Source organism: Rhinichthys klamathensis, unplaced genomic scaffold, assembly GCF_029890125.1.
Source record: "Rhinichthys klamathensis goyatoka isolate OS25496 unplaced genomic scaffold, OSU_Roscu_1.1 h1tg000412l_1, whole genome shotgun sequence".
NCBI classification, from domain to species: Eukaryota; Metazoa; Chordata; class Actinopteri; order Cypriniformes; family Leuciscidae; genus Rhinichthys; species Rhinichthys klamathensis.
Window position 1 is genome coordinate 3,045,644 of NW_026606912.1, and position 21,934 is coordinate 3,067,577.

Here is a 21,934-nt window from a genome sequence, read left to right on the forward strand (position 1 = left end):
GAGAGAATACTTGCCGAGACGGTTATTTTGACATAATTTTGTGTGTTCGTTTAAGCTCAAGTAAACGCAAAAGAGGAATCAATTCGGTGTTCCAGCACTGTCTGAAACATGCCTCTCTCTATCTCTCTATTCTTATATATTCTTATTAATAAATAAACTAATTTAAGTGTGTAATTGATTATATACAGACACATTTAGGTCTGTAATCGGGTAATTTCTATGTCAAATAAATTGACTATTTTCTCTGCAAAGGCAAACTATTGTTGAAGTCCAAGACCAAGTTCACCCCTTTGTAATTGAGGACATTATCTACATGGTGGGCCTTCAGTGGTCCAGGACTTGAAGAACGCCTGATTGCTACTCTAAAACCAAGAAATTTGCCTCAGCAAGCGTCTCGACAGCCAAATGAAAAGGAGAATGTTTCTACAGAGAGCACGTTATAAACCGGCCCATATTGTAAGTGATCTTAATCCCCCAATCTAACCACTTGTATTCCCTTTTTTCCCTTGAAATGATTCCAGTCGCTCTTTGGCAGGGGAGACCCACAACCCAAGTGTGGTGTGAAGAAGATTTCCAGATCTGTGCAACTGGAATAAAAGGAGGGGTCGGGGAGACCACCCGTACGGATCAGATAAGAGCATGGTAAGCCTGGCCCGAATCAGTTTGGCATTGGAAATTACAGTGATGTTTGCATGGGGGGGGGAAACATTCCCCTCCGCTCTCCGCATAACCACACTATTCTCAGTAATAGATTTCAGGAGGCTTTTTTGCCCGCGTCGGTGGTTGTTTATTATTGTTCCAAATGATAGAGTGCAGAGCTGGTGGGGGTGGGGGGGGGGGGGGCGAAGGGTGCACTGAAAACAATCATCGTCAAACTCGAGTATGCTGACTGTCACTCTAGAGAAAGCGGCTGGCGAGAAGGAAAGATTTATGGTGTCTTAAAAGACACGCTTTAAAAAGCAATGGTCTCGGTTTATGGATTGAAAACACTTTTGTAAAACAGGCTGTGCTTGTGCGGGCCACGGTGTGCATATGCAAGTGTGACTACAGGTGAGGCTCGCTGTTGACTCACCTATGCAAGCACTTAAACCGATGCTGAGTGAGTACGTCTGCATGCTAACAACTGAGCTCTGCATTTGTAATCCTGCAGAATGCAGAGGAAAAAAATAATAAAAGAGTCCGAATTAGCTTAACAGTTTAACATGTTTGTCTTCCCAATCACTCCATTGTAAGGATGACTAGAAAAGCTGCGGATTAGTGGGGTTTCATTCAGGACAGCGGCCTATTGTGCAAACCAACATTTCTGAAAGGCCAGTGAGTCTGGAGATCACCATAAAAGTATTGTTCTTTCCAACCGCCCACCCACCCAGAGATTTGTTATTGTGCTTCTGGTGTGTTTTTAGTTTTACTTGTTTAAGTGCCGTCCACTCGATGTTGGAGAACGAAATATCACTGATAAAACTTTGCACAGAAAACAAAAGATATAATGGGGAAAATGAATAGCAGGTATAGCCTGAGGTTATCCATGGAAAAGTGAAATAACTGATTATTTCGTATCATGACAGTAACTCATACTAAATTTAATAACTGCAAGTCATTTCTTCTCTGAAGGATGGCGTGCAATCGGAGAGGCTGACTTAAGCAACAACTGATTTTTTTTTTAACTAGCATCATTCATTGCCTTGAAAGTACACGAGGTCTCTTTAGCTAGATGGAGAAACACTATCCAAATTCTCCATCCACAAACAGGCCTAGTGGTTGCATTTCACTGTTGATTTAATAGAAATAAAACAGGATGGATTTGGGGATATTACATTAATCTTCCTTGCCTTTCACTTGAGAGGAAATTAAACCAAATGGAGTTCAAATCTCAACTCCACCATTGTGCTCAAGGCTGCCAATGTCCATTCTCCCTTCGGCAAGGTACGTCTCAATTCGCTACACAAATTCCTTCCTGATCCCCATTTCACTGCACTGGGTGAGGTTTCTGAACCCAGCATATGTGCAGGTGCAAAACTGTAACACTGTGTTTGCAGTAATACACTGATACAAATAGCTCAAATATAGCCTGGCAATTAGCTTTGCAGAATATTCCAAATGAGAGATATTTCTGTAAAAAGCATCTGCAGTTTAAAATGCATTCAGTATATATGTGAAAACGTTTGTTACTGTTAACACTTTGACTACCTTAATCAGAATGTAAATTAAAATGTAAATTTTAGTGCTGAGCAACAATTAATCGCATCCAAAATAAAAGTTTGTTTACATAATATATGTGTATGGACTTTGTATAATTATTTTGTATATATAAATACACACACAGCCATGCATATATTTAAGAAAAATGTGTTATTTATATATACAATATTTACATGTATAATATAATATAAATTATGTATAATACAGTATGCAAATATTTCTTAAATATATACATGCATGTGTGTATTTATATATACAAAATGATTATACACAAACTTTTATTTTGGGTGCGATTAATTGCGATTAATCACTTCTCTAGATTTGATTCGGAAAAAAATTGCCTATGCCTACAGCGTTTATCATGTCACTACAGACTATTACACTATTACAGAAGTTTTACCGTTGATTTTTTGTTGTTGTTGTTGTTGTTGATAATTCCCATAAAATGGCTTTTATAATAACTATCCAAAGAAACAGTGCAAAACCAAAAGGGAACATCGCGGACTGCAACATTTGCTGATTGGTCAACAACGTTTTTAAGGCGGGGCTTATCGAAGGGTCGATTCAGGTAAACATTACAAAAGCATTGATAAATATCCCTATCATACAGATTCTCTGAATAAAGATTAAATGCAAATACTTTTTCTTAATAGTTGATGACATTTCATGTTTTTGTAGATTAAATATTTAGATAACCACTACACAACACAATTGTCAGATTCAACTTTCAAACTAATTTTCTCCTATTTATGATCTGTACAGGAAAGCTTAAAGATGCCCAGACCGCATCGGCTCAAATAGTGCTTTAAGCATTGCTGTCTACCACAATAAACTCAAATACACATTGTTCTGATTGAATCAGCTCGCGATAAAATCAAAATCATCGCAGAGCCAATAACAACATTCTGAAGCAACCCATAATGTAATATGTTGCATCGGGGTTGTCTAAAGGTTCCCGACACTAGCCTGTGTTTTTAACCCGCACGGTGCAATTGAATAATGACTGGTTTAAATCTCCATGTCAGTGACTGGGCGAATCCTACGACCTTTTGAACAAACGGACAGAGCAACAAAACTTTTTTATTTGTTGTTACTGAGGCATTGCAACTTACCCTGAAGCTGCACAGAGAATAAACATTCAATTCATTGAATGGAAATGTGGGAAATGACCGCAGCAAGGAAGGGGGAAATAAATTTAACAACGCTCCTCCGGGGCAAAACGCTGACAGTTTGAGGGTCGGAGGGCCGCATTAATATGTATTTCCAATGATTATTGAATTATGTTTATGATATGTTTCCTGAGTCTACATAGCATTAGTGAAGCTTTATTGGTAAATCCGTTCGCTGCGCGCTCCAGTTACGGCTAATGAGGGTAATTATTGCATAGCTTAAATGTAATACTGTATTTGATTCTCAGGCTCCTGAATAACCCGCGCGCTGGCACGGTGCGTCTCGCGCGCTAACAAAAGGCGCGTTGAGCCCAGGTGAGCGCGCGCTTTGCGCCCCCGGGTCCAGAGGCCAACACACTGATGCCTCAATAGGGTTAATACCCCACCGCATAAAGACGGGATTAGGGCCTAGCTTACACAACGAGGAGGAAGAAAATTGAATGTTTGGGAGAAAATATGCGGCTAATTCCATTCTGTCATCGGTGGATATTAAAGATTATTAGCTGGCACGTTCACTTATTTGTAAATCACAATGGCAGCACTGTGTAATTTGAAAAGCCAAGTGAAACAGAGCCACTCTTGTGCAAGGTAGCGTGTTAGAGTAATTCACTATAGCCTCAGAAATGGTTATCGTTATCTTAACATTTTACAAGGCTGTTGAGATATAGATTTACAATAAGACATTTCTGAAGGAAAGAAAAAACGTCTACACATAGACCATGTTTTTGTGACAATCCTCAAATCAAAGGCTAATGACGAATGGAAAGAGGATTTGGAGAAGTCATTTGGATATGTAAACTTATGCAAAGCATTTACAGTGATTTACAAAAAAGAATTCAAATTAAAGTGGGACAAAAGGGAGGACTGACAAACAAATCTCCTCTGGTATAGTATCAGCCAGGCAGGCCAGGGTCTTTGGCACCTGTGGTGGATTAATGGAGACCACCACCAGTAGCAGGCTGAGGTAAAGCTCAGAGATTGAGTTTCTACTTTAAGTTGCCGTCGTCGGTCCAGGTGCTCTCCCGTAATACCTCCCAGATCCAGACAATATGTTTCTGTTTTACTGCCTTTCTTCTATCCCCACATCATCCGGAAGTAAAAACACCATGATTAGTTTTTGCTTTTATTTAAAAAGCCAATTATGCAATTAATTTGCATTGACTATGTATTTGTAATTTAGCAATTTTGCAAAGCCTTTCCCTTGGAATATTTTAAAATGAGCTGTCAATCATCTCAATTTGTTAATGTAGCATGATGTTAGTAGTTAAAATGATACATTCACAGAAGATAAAGATAGGCATCTGTGGTTGCAGTGTTCTTTGCACACCTGTGCCCTCTAATGGTAAGCATGTCACAGACACAGACGCCTCATTGTTGCTGTCCATGGTATTGTCCAGCCTTTTAGAGTCATGTTAATGTCAACAACACTTATTAGGAATTATAAAAATGTCATACTTTATATAAACAACAAACTCAAACTGCGAGTATCAACCTGTAGCGCAAAAGTAAATACCACTTAGAGGCCTTAACGTGTCTTTGAGTCAAGAAAAGAAGGAAAAATTAAAAGAAATTGAAGTGTCACAGGACATTAAGAAGCCTGAGTTAACGCACTAATATGCTGCATTCAATTCATTTGTGACATTCGCTGTTCTGACGTTTTGATGGATTGATTCTAGGTTCCATTATGATTCTGTCACGTCCTTCAGCACCCATTTGAAATTCTTGTGATTCCTGCATGGGCAAATTAGCGCTTTACAATGGCTCTCTGACAGGAGAGAGAGTGCAGAGAGGGATGCTTGATTCTAAGATGTGTAAATGTGTCTCTGATTCTCATCTTAACGCTCGGTTAGATAACAAGCCACTGCATACGCTCCTGTCTCAGAGCGGTACAGCCAGAGGACCAGCTGCTTTTAATCAGTAATTACTGAGACTGGCTGATAGTTTCACACTAGAAATAATGATTAATAAGGCCTCATATAGAGAGAGCTTCTTTTATGCACAATGACAGGTTCTCGGCGTAAATTCTTTCGGAAATTGTGTAAAATGTACGAAATGAACAGAGAAGGGTCAGAATGGGCAGTAGCAATGTTTCAAAAACTGAATTAAAAAAATTAAACATTTTGACTTTGCCACATGCTACTTTCTCTTTGATGAAAAAAAGGTTTTCTCTGGATAATACATTTATTATAGAGATTGTACATGCTGTATACAAATAACTTTTTTTATTGATTTAAAATTAGTTTTAAGGAGAGCGTTGTCTTATTTTCTGTGTTTGCCACCTATTTATTCACTAAAATCACTAAATTAAAACAACAGTTCTCTCTAAAAAAAATAAAAAAATTATGTCAGTTGATGCACACTGTGGAAATTATATTTCATTGAATTAAAAATTCCATGCAGGCCTAAAAAGATAAACACACACTATATTTTAATAACAAAAACTGATTCAATTGAGATGCTTAACTGCTTCAGTCCCATTTGAGGTTTTAGTATTTGTTTAAAGTAAAAATTGGTAAAAGCTATAGCTGTCAAATTGATTAATCGCATTTAACAAATGTTTTTGTTTACATAATATATGTGTATATGTTATTATATTTATATATATTATATATGTACTGTATGTGTGTGTATATACTGTATAGCAACACACATTTATACACACACACACACATATATATACACACACATATATATTATGGAAACAAAAACGTTTATGTTAGATGCGATTAATCACGATGAATCGATTTGACGGCCCCAGTAAAAACATAAGACCTTTTTGAAAGCACTGCTGTTGTTTCTGTGTTATGTGAACATACTGGAAATATCAAAAATCTAGATGAAAAGTAGAAATAGTGAGCTGTTATCTTCAGAGTTCAGACATAACACTAAACACTTGTTTCACTCACAAAATATTCACATTTAATAATAAAAAAAAACATATCATAAGTAGTATAGTAAACATTCCAAAATATTTCGAGTGAATATTTTTTAATCTTTGTAAGTCACTGTATGTGCTCTGGTCTCAAGCTCTCAAGGCGTCTGTTGAACTGTTGCACCAGTGAATGCCTGTGTTTCAGCACTGTAGAATTCAGCTCAGGGGGTCCTACAAAAGACATACTGTAAAACAGGCACCCGCCATATGACAGCCATGACATGAACAATAAATATGGATTTCTCGCCGGCACCAGTATGGAATGAAAGATTAAATGCAAAGAAGCCCTTTTAATCCAATGCCAGGTTCCCTTTCTGTCCCGGCTGAAATACACAGGAAATAAACACTGCTGTCTGGCACTGTTCATGGCTCTGCCTCTGTCTAGCACTATAAATGCAACACACACACTTGGGTGTTTTGTGGAGGTCCACATAGGAGGAATGTATCTATCTATCTGTCTATCTTGACATTCATTCATCCACACAGATATTTTCTCTCTGAGACATGATGACATGTAAAAAAACGAAATGGAGAATTGTGCACTTGAGGCGATCGGGAGGCTCTGACAGCCTTGTCTCACTCTGAGGTTTGTTTTTGCTAGTTAAAATGTGGTTATATTACAAAGTCCCTTTTGATTTGCTGCATTACGATAGATTTTAGAGATCAAGGCTTTGAAATATATGTTGTGCCGTGAAGATGCCGGTGTGCGGACCCTCTATTGTAGAGGCCTGTCTAGGCCTGTCTGCAGAGCCACCATTTACTCTCTGTGATTGATGTCAGCTATTCAGCATGTAAGTGGTGGCTTCACACCTCTTTCGCGGCTTTTAATTTCAAATGGCCATCTCATTTTTTTTCAATCCTTTTTACTACCTCCTTTCAGTGCCTCTTGAAAGTTGAGATACATGTACAAAAAGAGGAAATAATAATGCTATAGGTGCCTTTTTGAATTACAGAGTGCCTAGAGAGCAGAGCTGAAAATGCAAGTATCCTTTCATTCAGTCATAATAGGCTAAAGTGTTTACATAAGGGCTAAGGGCCAATCAATGTGTCAAAATTATGCTAGAAGTTAAATGGTGTAATGTATTTTTTAGTATTACAAATAAAGTAAAACCGCTCACATATAATGTGTGTGAATTTGTACACACACACATATACACCAAATTGACTTTGGTTCTAATATATATAATATGCTATATATATAGTATATACTGAAATTGACTGGTTCTACTATATATATATATATAGTAGAACCAAAAAAAAAAATATATATATATATATATATAATAGAACCAAAGTGTGTGTATATATATATATATATATATATATATAGTAAAACCAAAGTGAAAAACTATATATATAGTAAAAACAAATAAAGTAAAACCGCTCACATATAATGTGTGTGAATTTGTACACACACACACATATACACCAAATTGACTTTGGTTCTAATATATATAATATGCTATAAGTATATACTGAAATTGACTGGTTCTACTATATATATATAGTAGAACCAATATATATATATATATATATATATATATATATATATAATAGAACCAAAGTGTGTGTGTGTGTGTGTGTGTGTGTATATATATATATATATATATATATATATATATATATATATATAGTAAAACCAAAGTGTGTGTCCTATTTATATATAGCCTATATATATATATAGCCTATATATATATATAGTAGAAACAAAGTCAATTTCAATGAAGAGTTAAATAATTTCCGCATAGTTAAGCACCTTGTTCCCGTTTTTAATCATGCGATAAACATGCAATTATTACAACAAAAGGCACCTATTGAAAAGTAATTGCCGCTCGTAATAAGGCAAACTTCCACGCGTAAATGGCCCTGCATTTAAGCATTTATTCCTGTGATAACGTGTGACCATTGATTGGCCGATATTTTAATAGCCCCTCATTGTTTCATTTGCGTGTCTTACGTTCTGTCAACATAGTCTAATGCGGTGGGTTTCAGCCTTTTTGACTCCCAGGTCCCCCATTATAATATTCGAAGCCCGCTTCATGTGGACTAAGATATTTCTCCTCGTCCTTCTACTGTACTGACGAATCTGGTTGTTTTCAAACTTTTTATGTATAGGCTACTACAGAAAACAGCAGTCAGTAGATTAATTCCGTGATTTCCATTTAAAAAACGATACGGTATGCCTATAACTAAAAAGGGACAAATGAAGTGACAGTTAAATGAGAAATAGGCTATGTCAGTTTGAATGTTGCACATCTTGATTTCATTTGGCGATTTTGGTGTTTAGCTTACATAATTAAATAGGCTAATAGCAAATTTAAATTATATAGGCCTATATTATAATATAGTAGGCTAATATAATACTAAATAATTATGTCAAAAGTTAGTATCCTCTAGAAGTTTGCTGAGGCCCCCTGACTAAGAACCACTGATTAACGTGTGGCAGGTTCATGAGAGAGTTTTTGCGCATCTACATTTTGTTGTGCAGTTATTATGCCTGTACATAATTAGTAGATTTGTGTGATTCCGTAAATTTAAATCAATTTTATACACGATGGATACAGTGTATAAACACAATATGAATGTGTTATTCATAGTTTAGATTTAGTTTAGGCTAATCAACCGTGCCATGCCACGGATACGCTTCCTGGATCTCCTCTGGTTTCCCAATAAACATTCAGACATTACAATTGCGCGATATTGGAGATAAATTGAATAGCCAATGTAAGCAAGCAGCATCTTCCCTCATGCAAATTCCATTTGATCAAGCAATGTAATTGCAATAAGTATGTTTTAGAGCTGGAGAATAGAGCCGCTAATGGTCGTTATCTTATCACAGCGAGGGTCATATGTTCATTGAGCGCGTGCTTATTGGAGGTGTTGTAAGTTAACACGCGCGATTTCCTCCCTACCGGGAATCCGCTCGTGATGGAGTAAACACGCTAATCTGCTCAGCATTATCTCCCGTGGACAGAGCGCGACAGTCGTGTCAGACCGAGCCTTCTGCAAATAACATGCACTATTAAGCAATTTAGGATATAGTCCTTGGTAATGCAGCGGAATCCGTGGACATCAGTTCAGGGGTAAAAAAAAGAGAAATAAATAAATAGATTGCTATACGAACCATTAGGGAGTGCTATAGTTTCAACGTCTGTAACTCAGTGATTTTGTCTCAAACTTTGATATAATAGCCTACTGTTATAGGCTATGCCTGCTACAAATGTATAGGCTCGTTTAGAAACAGTTTCCCTAAACTGTGTAAATTGATGTCAAGTAGCCTAGGCTATAAAGATTTAGCACTATTTAAAACAGACATTTAATATGATAATGTGTATTTTATTGTGGTAAACAAATAGATTATTTTATGCCATCATATTGTATTTTTTTTATTTAAAACAGTAAACATTAAATTGTAAACGACTAGAAATACATAAAACCGAAAGTTTCAGTTCTGTCAGATATAGCTAGCTATGTTGTGCATTTTCTGTGTCCAGTATAGAAAGTAATGTTTCAAGCCACGTCTGCTCATTCATTTATTTGTTATATTTTTTCATAGATGAAAAGCTTGGGTGGATGTTACCAGAACCTGCTGATTCAGATGATGCCTGCCATAGCCCAACAATAGCAAATCAATTAATAATACATGAAATTATTATAGCTACTCTCTTATGTCAAAATAATCCTGCAAATCATTTATATTTATAGCGACTTAAAACCTCTTCTGTCACCTCTGTTACGACATTGAAAAATAAATTATTTGAAAGGAGTGTCTGTTGATATGAGAGCGAGCTATACATTTTTACAAAATCTAAATAAAAAAAAGAATCTCACCTGCTAGGACTCAGAATCTGTGTTTGCTGAAGCGAAGTCGCTATTCTTCTCATCAACACAGGAACAAACAGATGCATTTTACGCATAAAGAACTTTACAGCTATATTGTATTAAAAAAAACTCAAAGTATTTTAATTTAAAAAGAGGAAATATAAAACTATGACAACCATTTACAACTAAAGTATAAGTGTTGACAGAATTCATCTGACTGTCTCTTTAAAAATGCTGGCTGGAACTAAATTATTTGTTTCAAAAGTCAGCAAATAACTTTAATCGAATTAATTCTCAATACACAGATCGGTGGTTTTCACGCCATTGTGTGCTAACCTTAAGCCCAGCCAATCTCTTATTGGAGAAGTCATTCACAAATCCTTCAATGACGTCAGCGGGGTATAAAACTGAGCAGGAGGTTCAGCTCAGCCACAAACGAGTCACTGAATCTCTTGCGCTTGGTCACTCTTTCCAAAGGGAACAAACTCGAAGAATTCGCTCTTTTTGCTACTATGAGGAAAACCTGTGATTTTTAAAAGGACTACGAGAACATTTTAGTTCGGTTGGCACCAAGTCTCAAACATCTTTTCGCTTGTGATGCCCGCTGGGATGTTTAGTATCGACAGCATCTTGGCAGGGAGACCCAGCTGCAAGGACTCGGTTCTGCTCCATCGGAATGCTCCGGTTGTGTTCTCCAACTTGACGGAATCCTTGTACACAGCAGCTGGCGAATTTAATGGACTGTATTCACACACAGGACCTCCAGCTCCTAACTTACAATCGATAAATGGAACCAGGATAGGCTACAACAACTACTACTACGGACAACTTCATGTCCAGGGGCCGACTGGGCCAGCTTGCTGCGGCGCAATACCAACCCTCGGCTCGCAACAGTGTCCGTGTATTCCCACAGGTAGGCTATGTTACTTTTATTGCTTTCTTTCTACGGTTTATAGCATATATGTATTTTTTATATATAGCCTATTTATTCCAGTGCATGTTTCAGAATTCTCTTAATAAAATGCATGGTGGATTTTGCTCCTCTTAATTTTTGCAGCACATTTTAAGTTTTATAGTCCGGTGTGAATAGTTCTTTTTTTTATTACAAAAGCATCAAACCAACACGATTATCTGACGAACCTAATTGTAACATCGAACAATTTTAGTCTAAAAAAAGAACGCAATAAAGATTGTTTCTTGATCAGATGAGGACTTTTTTTTTTTTTGCAGAATTTAGCCATTTGTTTACGTGTTACACAAGTCCGATGACTTTGAAATTTTATATTTATGCAGTTTATATTAATGCGCTCCAAAAAACGATTTGATCTTATTTTCAGGTTACGATAGCACCGGTTCAGTGCTTATTTCTCCAGTTCCACATCAGATGATGTCGTACATGAACGTGGGCACCTTGTCCAGAACCGAGCTACAGCTACTCAACCAGTTACACTGTCGGCGCAAGAGAAGACACCGAACCATATTTACCGACGAGCAGCTGGAGGCACTGGAGAACCTTTTTCAAGAAACCAAATACCCTGATGTTGGCACACGAGAGCAACTGGCACGAAAAGTGCACCTACGTGAAGAGAAAGTAGAGGTGAGTGACAGGTCTTTTTTTTTTAAAGTTAAACACTTAAAATGAAAGTTAACGTTAGTTTGCAGCCTACAAAATGTTCAATATGGCCGAGGTTCTTACACTGTTAAAATGTTTTCATGATTTGTTATCACAATTTTTTTTTTTTTTTGTCAAACCATAATGTATGTGGTTCATATAGGCTAATGTAGTATTTTGAGTTTCTGTTGATTGAAACAATCTCCTTCATTGTATCAACTCACATTTTAAATGTCAAAGAACTTAAAATTTTAAGTTAAACCAACAATATTTTTTTACAGTGTAATAATACTGACAGAGTGTGTGTAAAACCTATTTAATTTAGAATTATTTTGTGGAGCTGCCTGTAATTTCACACTGCTATTGCTATCACAAGAAAGACCTATAACAGCGTGGACATTCTAATCTACAGCATTCCATAAAAAAGGCCTTACAATAGTTAATACAAATAGGATTTTAGGAAGATTATTAAACCACTAAAGATTATATTCCATTTCGTTCTTTCTTTTTTTTTTTAATTTTTTTTTTTTTTAAACGTGTTTGTAAAAAAAAAAAAGTAGACTAATAGCTACGTAGGAGAAATCAGTGCAATTGTGAACTCGAAAACTTTGTAACCACAAAAGTTACATTTGAGTTTAGTCAGAATGCGCTTAGAAGAAGTGCTCGCTTGAGGAGTAGCCTAATTAGTGAAAATCAGTCTCAACCACTGTAATTTATCGCTTTATTGATGAACATGTCACAAAATCGTTTAGTGTTTCGTCTATAACGCATTTAAGAAAGATTATTTATTCTAGTTCGCGGCAGGGGCGCCAAAGTCTTTTTGGGTTGTTTGAGACGAACCTCAATGAAATTACTGACAGAAATTCCTCGACCCCCTGAAAGTCAGTGAATAATTCGCACACTGCATAAAACAAACTCGAGATTTCAAATGACATCTGTATAATCTTTGTTTTTCATATTCTTGAAATTAAGCATTTTACCCATTTTCTTCGCTTAGGTTTGGTTCAAAAACAGACGAGCAAAATGGAGAAGACAGAAAAGGTCTTCATCAGAGGAATCAGAAAACTCACAGAAATGGAACAAATCCACGAAAGCAACCACAGAGAAAATCGAGGAAGGCAAAAGTGACGTGGATTCTGACAGCTGATAAATAGAATATGAAACCGGAAAATCTTGCACAAAATACGATTCGGACTTTATGTACATATTGTAAAGTACCATGTGAGTAGGAGTAAAATGTGTTGTCATGATGTTGCACAGATGTATAGTAAATGTTACCTTTAACAATGATATTGTTATTTATATTAATTTAAATTTACACAAAATAACGTGGATTCTGGCCATATAATTGCCTACCTGATATACTGAAATCGTTTTTGAAGTCTTGTCGTAGATATACCAAAATAAAATGTTCTGGAATGGGCTGTAACTGACATGTACGATGGCAGGACGATCAAGTTTGAAATTGATTAAATCAGCGTTTAACCGCCTGAAAACAAAATAAGAACATAAGCAACTATTAAAGTAATATCTTAAAAAAAAAAAAAAAGTTTGATTTTTCGTATTTATTAAAAATGTTGCAAATATTCTCAAGCATTTCAATTCAAGTCCTCTAGGATTTACTGCTTATCAGCATTTGTTAAACGAGGGATTTTCTAATTTAAATCTTTATGCTATAATAACATTTTCATAAAGTGTAGAGACCTTATTCTATTATCTCACTGTAATTTATCATTAGGCCTGGGGGTAATGAAAAGATATTTGAGCAAACTGATTGTGAACAAGCTTATTAGAAATTAGAACTTGACATGAAAATGTCACATGATGTCTCATTTTTTATCTCTTTTGATAAGTCCAAAAGTCAAATCATTAGCCGATAAACGGCCTGAATGGATTGTCATATAATCTCCCAGCTCGATGATGACCTAATCATCAGAGGAATGAAGGGAAGTATTGAATGGTGTAAAAAGCACGAAAACCACCTGTTCTTTTATTTATTTATTGTTATTTTTTATTAACCAGTTTGCCTGAATGTATTCAAACAGCAAAGCAAACAGAACCACATAGCCTATGTTTAATGATTTTTTTAAAGCGAATTTCCCTGGGTAGCCTACTTACATGTAGGCTACATATTAGGCCTACAAGCAACGTCTATCCCGAATTATAACTGTGCCGAAAAAAAAAAAAATCAAAACGGTGAAAAGAACCTCAAACGCGACATCTCTGAGAAATATACCGACAACATTCATTGGCCGCGTATTATCTCGTTATTGCTTCTGGTGTTTTGACGCTGTCATGCGTTTATTCAATGTTGTGTTGTCACTTTATGCTCACACTGCACTCAATAGGCCTAGATATATTTTCTTCTGATAGTTACTTGAACACATCGAAGTCAATTTAAGTCACCTAATTTTAACCCGGAATTAGAACTGTGGCAGTGTGATAATGGTATTTTGTTTCTTAAACAAACTTTTTTTTTTTTTTTTTTACATTTTAGCATAATGCAAGATTTTTACATATTAGGGAATATTAAACGTCTCTCACTCCCGTCCAATGACACTTGCCATTTACATTTTAAATTCCAGGTAACTTTTATAATAACAATAATTAAGTATTATCATTACATTATATTTGCCACTATTAAAATGAATTAGCCTGCCCTAAAACAAGCTAACGATTTCCATGAAATACTCCAAATACATTAACCATACAGACATTTCAGTTTCTGTGTTATCTCCTGCTAATGGACCATAACATCTATCCACACATGGGTGTGCAAGAGAAATATGAAAACTGCAAATACAGATGTGCGTGTTTGCCTGTGTGTGTAAGGAATGGACAGGGATACTGCATACATATTTAAAGGAATAATTACAGCTTAGTCTGTTTTGAAGGTATATAAGCTACTTAAATATGATTTGTGACGCTGGCAACATGCCAGTCTTGCCTGTAAGAGCACTCTTTTTGGATTATATTGACAATTTTCTCTTGATGAAACGCAGATCTTGAGTCTTGAAGGGCAACAGTGTGAGCCGAATATTTATTTGCGTTTATGTGCTTATGCATTTGGACTATTTATCATCAAAAATAAACATCCATACCCAGTCCTTGACTCAGGGCAGCATGTTTTTCCAGACATGAAGCTGATTAAGTGGGATGTTTTTTACTAAACACTCCAGCAATCGAAGACATTGGTAGTTTCTTAACAATTTGTTATTGTTGTTGAGTGATTTTAAATCACAGTCTGCTCCTCTGCGTACCTTCGGTCTCCTGTTTTTTTTAAGTTTTTTTTTTTTTAAACAGCACACTATTCTAAAACCACACCGAAAGAATAATACTTTTAAACGTCTTCGGTGGCTTTTTAAAAACAGATTAAAGGAGGGTAGTGCAGGTACTTAAAGATTTGGCAATAACACAAACCAAGAAACAAAGCATGTTGCACTAATAATCCTTCACATGTCTAGTGTGATTTATAAAGTGTTTCTTCACTGAGTGCCAGTGAGATATACAAAGCACAGGACTGAGTCCATTAATCTCTGTTTTTTTGTCCCCCCCCCCCCCCCCCCCCCAAATCAGGCTGTAATTTAGTATTTTTAAAATTTAATACACACTTTGTTTAGTTTTTTTCCAAACCATTATTTCTTTGACCTTTTTATGCATAGTTCTCGGGACTTGGAAAAACATAGGTGGAGTCCAAGAAAAATTAAGCAGCGAGTCAAGTCCAGAAGCAGATAAATCTTTAGTCGTGTGCTTGTTTTCTAAGAAATGCTGCATTTTGCTCCATATTCTCGGTTGTGCATAAGCTGTTCTTTTTCTCTACATCTCGCTCTTACATAATTAAAATCATTACGCTTCTTGGCGATGCTTTCATTGAGAAAATGGCAGATGTTCTCAATTTCTATTACTGCTAAAATGTATTAATTGAATTAGATTGTGTGCTCTGATTTACCTTTTCTTCTGAGAGATGTGGCCACATGATTGACATCTTTTGGGTGGATTCCCCCATCTAAATATAGTAACGGGTGTTGGCCATCCTCTGTGGTGCATTTCGAGAAACATATAAAATAGCGCAGGAAGGACTCTGAACGAAAGAAAGACAAATAATACATATTTTTACCACCATAAACATTTTCCTATATCATTACTGTATTTCAGTGGGATGGCATGTGGTTTGGTACTCTGCAAAACCCTAGAATGCTCTACAATGCGACATCATATTTTAAAAATTATAAGTTCGAGAAACAAGTATACTGTAAAAAGTGTTCAGTTCAACTACTTAAAAAAATTTAGTAAACCCGTTTCCTTAAATTATGAAGTAAATAAACTTAACGCTTAAAAAAAAAAAAAGTTATGTGAACTTGATAATTCCACATTATTATTTTTTTTTATTAAGCATGAAGTTTATTTACTAATAATTTTAAGGCAATGGGTTTCCTAAATGTTTTAAGTTAGGTCAACTGATCACTTTTTACATTGTTATATAGTGAGCTTAGCACCTTTATAGCTTTTTAGCAATTGTGGCCCTTCATTCTGTGTGTAATTACTAGGCCTGTCACCACATTCATTCCAGCACGCTAGCTACCAACTGCCTTCTGTTAGCGTTCCTCCCCACCGAAACCACGGCCGCTGAAAAGCAAGTGGGACCCCAGGTCAGGACCGCCAGCTAGCAGCAAACACATCTCTCCGAAGTAAATCAGGTAATCATATACTAAAGCCAATTTTTCTTTCATTTACAAGGCTCAGATCACATCTTTATGTTCTCTGGGCCCTCAAGGTCCAGCTCTTTAGAGAAGGCATAACCGTTTCCCTCTCAAGCGTCCTGCCAGAGCAAACAAACATGAGCAATATGAATGAGCTGTATCTATGGAGAATGCATGCACGAGTGTGTGTACATTCATAAGGGTGTGGAACAAGGTTTAGTGCTGGGAAATCAGGAAGGGCCCATCATACGGCACTGCCCTGGCTTCAGTGCTGATTAGCGGTGTGGGCTAACCTCAGTCCTCCAGTAGGGTCTGCCTCTGGTGTGGGGTGAGCAGGACACCCGCCTGTGGGTTAGTGGGAGGAGGAGTGCACACTTTTGACCCGCTGCGAAACGTTTGGCCCTGGTTTCAGAACGGCCCCTGGGGAATCGCAGGAACAGGCACAGGGCAGGTTCGCATACAGCACACCGGGAACACGGCTTACGACACTCTCCAGATAGTTTAAGACCTTTAATGCACTCGCAAGGACGCTCAGATTAGAGTGCGTGTTATTCCGCAACCTTCAGGGCAATTCACTCCCTCAAAAGCATGCCACAAATGACAGGCTGTTGCTGAGACCCAACAGGGAAGTCGTTGTTTTGTGACCTCATAATGCGCCCTTTGCCTTCCACTTGGTGAGAGCCGAAAGTAAATAAAACAATGTGGGGATTAATGGCGGAATGTCTCAAGCGCTTTACTCGTCCGTGACAGGCGAAATCACATGCGTTTACAGGAGATAAATCAGAATTATTTGTATCAACAGCACAGGCCGCTTGGATTCTGAATGATAGATCATATCTGAAAATGAAAAGCTAAGCTTAGGTTTAAAATGTCATTTTCAGTGATGTGAAAAAAATTAAATAAGGCAAAAGGAAATATGTTCGGGGTATTATATTATTAAAGAGGTATGTCCTAGTACAGTATAAACATATTGAAAGACAATTGATTGAAGAAATGATTTCCTAGCGTTGTTCTTTCCGGCCAGAAAATTACATAGCGCATATCATTTTACATCTGAAAAGACAGAGGACAATTCCTGTATATAATAAAACATAAGAATATGTGCCTTGAATACAAGGGATATATAATTTTCTAACTTTAGTTTTCAAGCCGCAAGGAATTTAAACAAGTATATCAAGAACTGTTTGAAATAACATGAGGAAACATGAATTTAGCAGAAAACCCAAAGGCACAATGATGTACGACACTCTGATAGATGAAGCACAAACAAAGATTTAAAGCAAAGCATTTTCACAACAAATGAATTATCAATAAATCACAATGACAGATTTACATTACCGTGACAAATGAACTGCTCTGTAAGCGTTTGCTAACTTTTTCGGTGCTTTTTCCCAGACACTATCCTATAATAAAACCAAGAAAAGCAATATGTTATCTATCAAAAGCAATTTGTTATCTTATGCATGGGGTATTAAAACCAGAAGATTAGTTCCACAAGATCTGCAAAACAAATAAAATGTGTAATGAAAATAATAGCTAATTTTGCAGATCATGTATCACCATTTCAATGAAAGAAAGCATTGATTTAAAGTTCAGTGGGGTAAGATTCCAAACATTCAATCAACACATCTCAAAGGCCTAGCATAATTATGAACACATTTAAAAACTGGACTGTTCAGATTTAAAATGCTTAGGGGTCCCAATCTGCCCTCTAGTGGACACAAAGGATGCAGGTACATTGGTGAAATAAAGACAAAACGATTGCATATTTAATAATACTAAGGCTGTAAATAAATAAAATAGTTTAAATTAATTTCATGTCTTCCAACCAGTCATACAGCCGAATTAGACAATAAAAAGTACAAACTTATTAAATGTGTTAAAAATGATTGCATTAAATTGACATCTTGTACAGTTAACACGTCAACTATATGACAGCCTTAAAAATGAATTTTGTGAAATTCTCTTAAATTTTCCACACACCCTTGCGGCTGTCTGGGGGGTTCCCAAGCCCCAGCTCTCAGTCCCCTATAATCAAACTGTGATATGTTAGCTGCACAACAGCAGCTTTATCTAATAAAAAAATCATTTGTTTTTTGAAATACAAACTGCCCAGGTATTCTGCGCACCGTAATTATCCTATGATTAAAGAAGCCCGGTGATGATTATCATCTGAGGCCAATTACAAAAAGTGATATTACAGTGAACGATTGCAATGAAACAAAACACCAGGAGGCAGAGAGATAGTGTCCGCGCTCCCTTCCCCCCCAAGTCCAGCTATTTTCCCCAATTAATTCCCTGACAGACGATATCCACCATGCACCGTACTTTCCAGTTTCCACAAAACATATCTTAGGTTAAACATGCAATCAAAGCACCAGCGCCACGAGAGAAGGATAGACCTCTCTTGGCAGCCTTACCCAGAATCCCTTCAGTCATAACAAATCTGCCCCGTGGCCGCTGATGGACAGCTGGTTTACAGCCAATGTCAGGCATTAACAGATTTGATCCGTATTCGAAAAAGGAGGTCTGGGAGCCGCCGAGGAGTGGTGGGTGGCGGGCGTCTCACGCCAGGGCCTCTGCGTGATTCATGGCCCGGAGAGGATTTCCACTCTCACATCCACAAGTGCGCTCGCTTTATTTCTTTCTCTTTCTCTGTAGCGTCAATAAACATTATGCTGCAAATACACACACATTTATGCATTACGCACACATTAAAAGTATCAAGTCTACAGATAAAATGCAGGCGGTTATCCACTTAGTAAGCTATGCAGAACCGAATGTGTACGCGCATTCACTTTTTGTGTTTAACCGAGTCTGTGGGTGGGATTCGGTGCGGATGGCTTTACACTTCTCTTCGCTGAATTTAACACACATAATCTGAGGCTCGCGAGGGCCCCGTAGCAGAAGCGGGAAGCTCTCATTAAAGAACCCGTGTGATGTTTTATGAACTATGAAATTCACTTAAGACCCAAGGGGGAAAAAAGAACTGCACTATAGTAAATATTTATCAGCTTTAAGGTTTGACTCGAGCGGGAGGGTCAGGAGAGCGGGCTTAAGGGATGAATCCGAGGATAAGAGAGAGAGGGAGTGAAAGAGAAAGCGATACACCAGCGGTTCTCAAACTGCTCTGATTACAGTCTCTCTTGACCCCGCGAAGGCAACGGTGTTGGCAGCTCCCGCAAACTAATCTTCGGTTGCTAAGTGAGTAATTGAATGTGAGAGCTTATGTATTTTTGTAATGAGCTGACAGCATATTTCCACTCTCTGCCCAAAAGGTTACTCTAATCAACATGGTCACGCTGTTTCTCTCAGAGTGACAGCGCCGCGCCAACAACATGACAAAGCGGCCAGCCGCGCAGATGTCGGCCGTGAGAGACCCGTCTGTTCCCTGGCAAAAAGTGGACCATTGGCACGGAATCAATGTCAGCGCGCAGTATTTTTCTCGCGACACAAATTAATAGCTTGTCTTCATTCCTGTATGAGTGGAGCACGTGTGGAGTCAGGAATAGTGGGGTTTGTTGTGGCACAACGGCACTTTCTCTGGTCCCAAAAATAACCAATCAAATGTCAACTCAAAAATACACTGATAAAAATGATTCTCTGGTGAAGTAGGCCTAAATACTACAGGAAAAACTAATGTAATTTCTTGGCTACATGGAACGTTAGTTCAGGCAAGAATAAAAAAGTAGCTTAGCCTACTCAATTCAAGCTTGTTGAAATTAAACTGTAAATATCAACGTTATAAAATTAAGTAAAACCTACTCAACTTTTCTGATACTGGTGTTCCCATCATGCACTGGGGCATGAATAATAAGGACATTTTATCAGTGCTTTTGTTGTTAGGTTAGTGACTGGCCATTTTACGACATCTACAGTTCAGTTTCCACTCAAAATGACACATTTACTTAAAAAATGATCCATCGGATGCTGCTGTTATTGTGTATACCCTACCAAATATTGAGGTCTCTGTGTTCGCAGCGTTACTTCTGTTATGTAGACAAGTAGCTAAAGCATACATCCCTAACGCATGGTTTAATTCAGTGTTACATTATTTGAAAGTACTGGAAAGTTAATTTAATTATGCAACAAACTTTTACTGGGCAAGTTAAAGTGACTTTATTTTCCTTGTTAATTTTACTCAACTTAGTTAAGTTTACTTTATTCCATATGTGAAATTTACTTAATAAATCTGCTTGCAAAAATTTGTGAAAGACCATTTTTAGAGTGTATATATAACCTATTTTTATTGAATATTGATGGAGCAATATAATTGGTGTACAACTGGAGTAAAAATGGTAAAATATACAGTATATGGACCAAAAACAAAAATATTTTTAACAAACATTTCAGTATATTCAAAATGTACAAAAAATCAAATTGAATCAAATTGAGAAACTCATAACATCTTCACTAAATAAAAACACATGTATTCTGATTTTAGTAAATTAACAGTCGACATATTGGAGCTATACGGTTAGCCTATATTACAGGTTTATTTCACATATTAATCTTCGCTGTGATTGGAGCTGTCTATATGAGCTCAATTTTGCACATCCTTAACAAATAATCTAATAGTAATGGAAAACTTGAAGAAAATAATTGATAAAGTTCTGCATTTTCATCCTCTGACAACCTAACAGTGTTTTGTGCAGTGTTTACAGGCCTTTATCAACAACTCTTGATTTAATTACATTCAACAAAACTAAAAATAGATAATTTTGTTGTCTCAGAACATACAATAACTTTTTGACTCGTGGCAAATACCTTCATAATTACTTGTTTGTCACAATCAAACTGTACGAATTTGCACACCAATTTGCCAAATTATACATTTTCTCATGAGATTGGGTTGGATAATTTAAGAGATTCTCAAATTGACAATATTTGAAAAATGAATAAATTTCACAACCTTAACTCAAAATTATAATTTTTTTCTATAACTGGACTCAATAATCTCGTGCGTCATAACAATTTTGCAGTGCGTAGTTACCAAAAGGCGAAAGTGGTTAAGATTTAATTGTCTTCATACTAACACCAAAGACCAGCACAGCACTGCATGGTGTTTGTTGTTATTCAGAGTTGTGTGCGAATTTAAAAACGTAAAAGGCCTTTTACCCCAGGGGCCTTATAGCCCCGCTGTACCCTGTTGAAAGAGAGAGTGCACATGTTTCACTGCAACAGTCAGTAATAAGAGAGTGTATTGCTTGTGGGATTAACGGATACTTCGGCCGAATGTGGAACCTGAGTGAAAACACACATGATATAAGGTGGATTCTGTCTTTTGCATCTGTAACTTTAGCTGACGGGTTTGTGGGAAATCAGCGCAGACCGTGAAGCTCTGCATCGAAAGGCTATCACTTTGAGCGGGCCTTTAACCACAAATACTTCCCCTTTCATTGTCCACAGGAGGATATAGGAGCACATGGAAGATTATTTTCAGTGACATACGGAGGTGTTCCATTTAAAATGCCAAGACAATTTCATTCCGACCTTCGAG

At 37.0% G+C, this 21,934-nt stretch overlaps 1 protein-coding gene across 1 annotated transcript; it reads left to right on the forward strand.

The window, feature by feature from the left end:
• The first annotated feature begins 532 nt into the window (after nt 1-532).
• Nucleotides 533-13,153, forward strand: gsc (goosecoid). The gene is made up of 4 exons (XM_056235134.1): nt 533-642; nt 10,428-11,035; nt 11,460-11,719; nt 12,732-13,153. The coding sequence occupies exons 2-4, from the start codon at nt 10,720-10,722 to the stop codon at nt 12,879-12,881; spliced, it is 726 nt and encodes a 241-aa protein (XP_056091109.1). The 5' UTR covers nt 533-642; nt 10,428-10,719; the 3' UTR covers nt 12,882-13,153.
• Nucleotides 13,154-21,934: the final 8,781 nt, after the last annotated feature.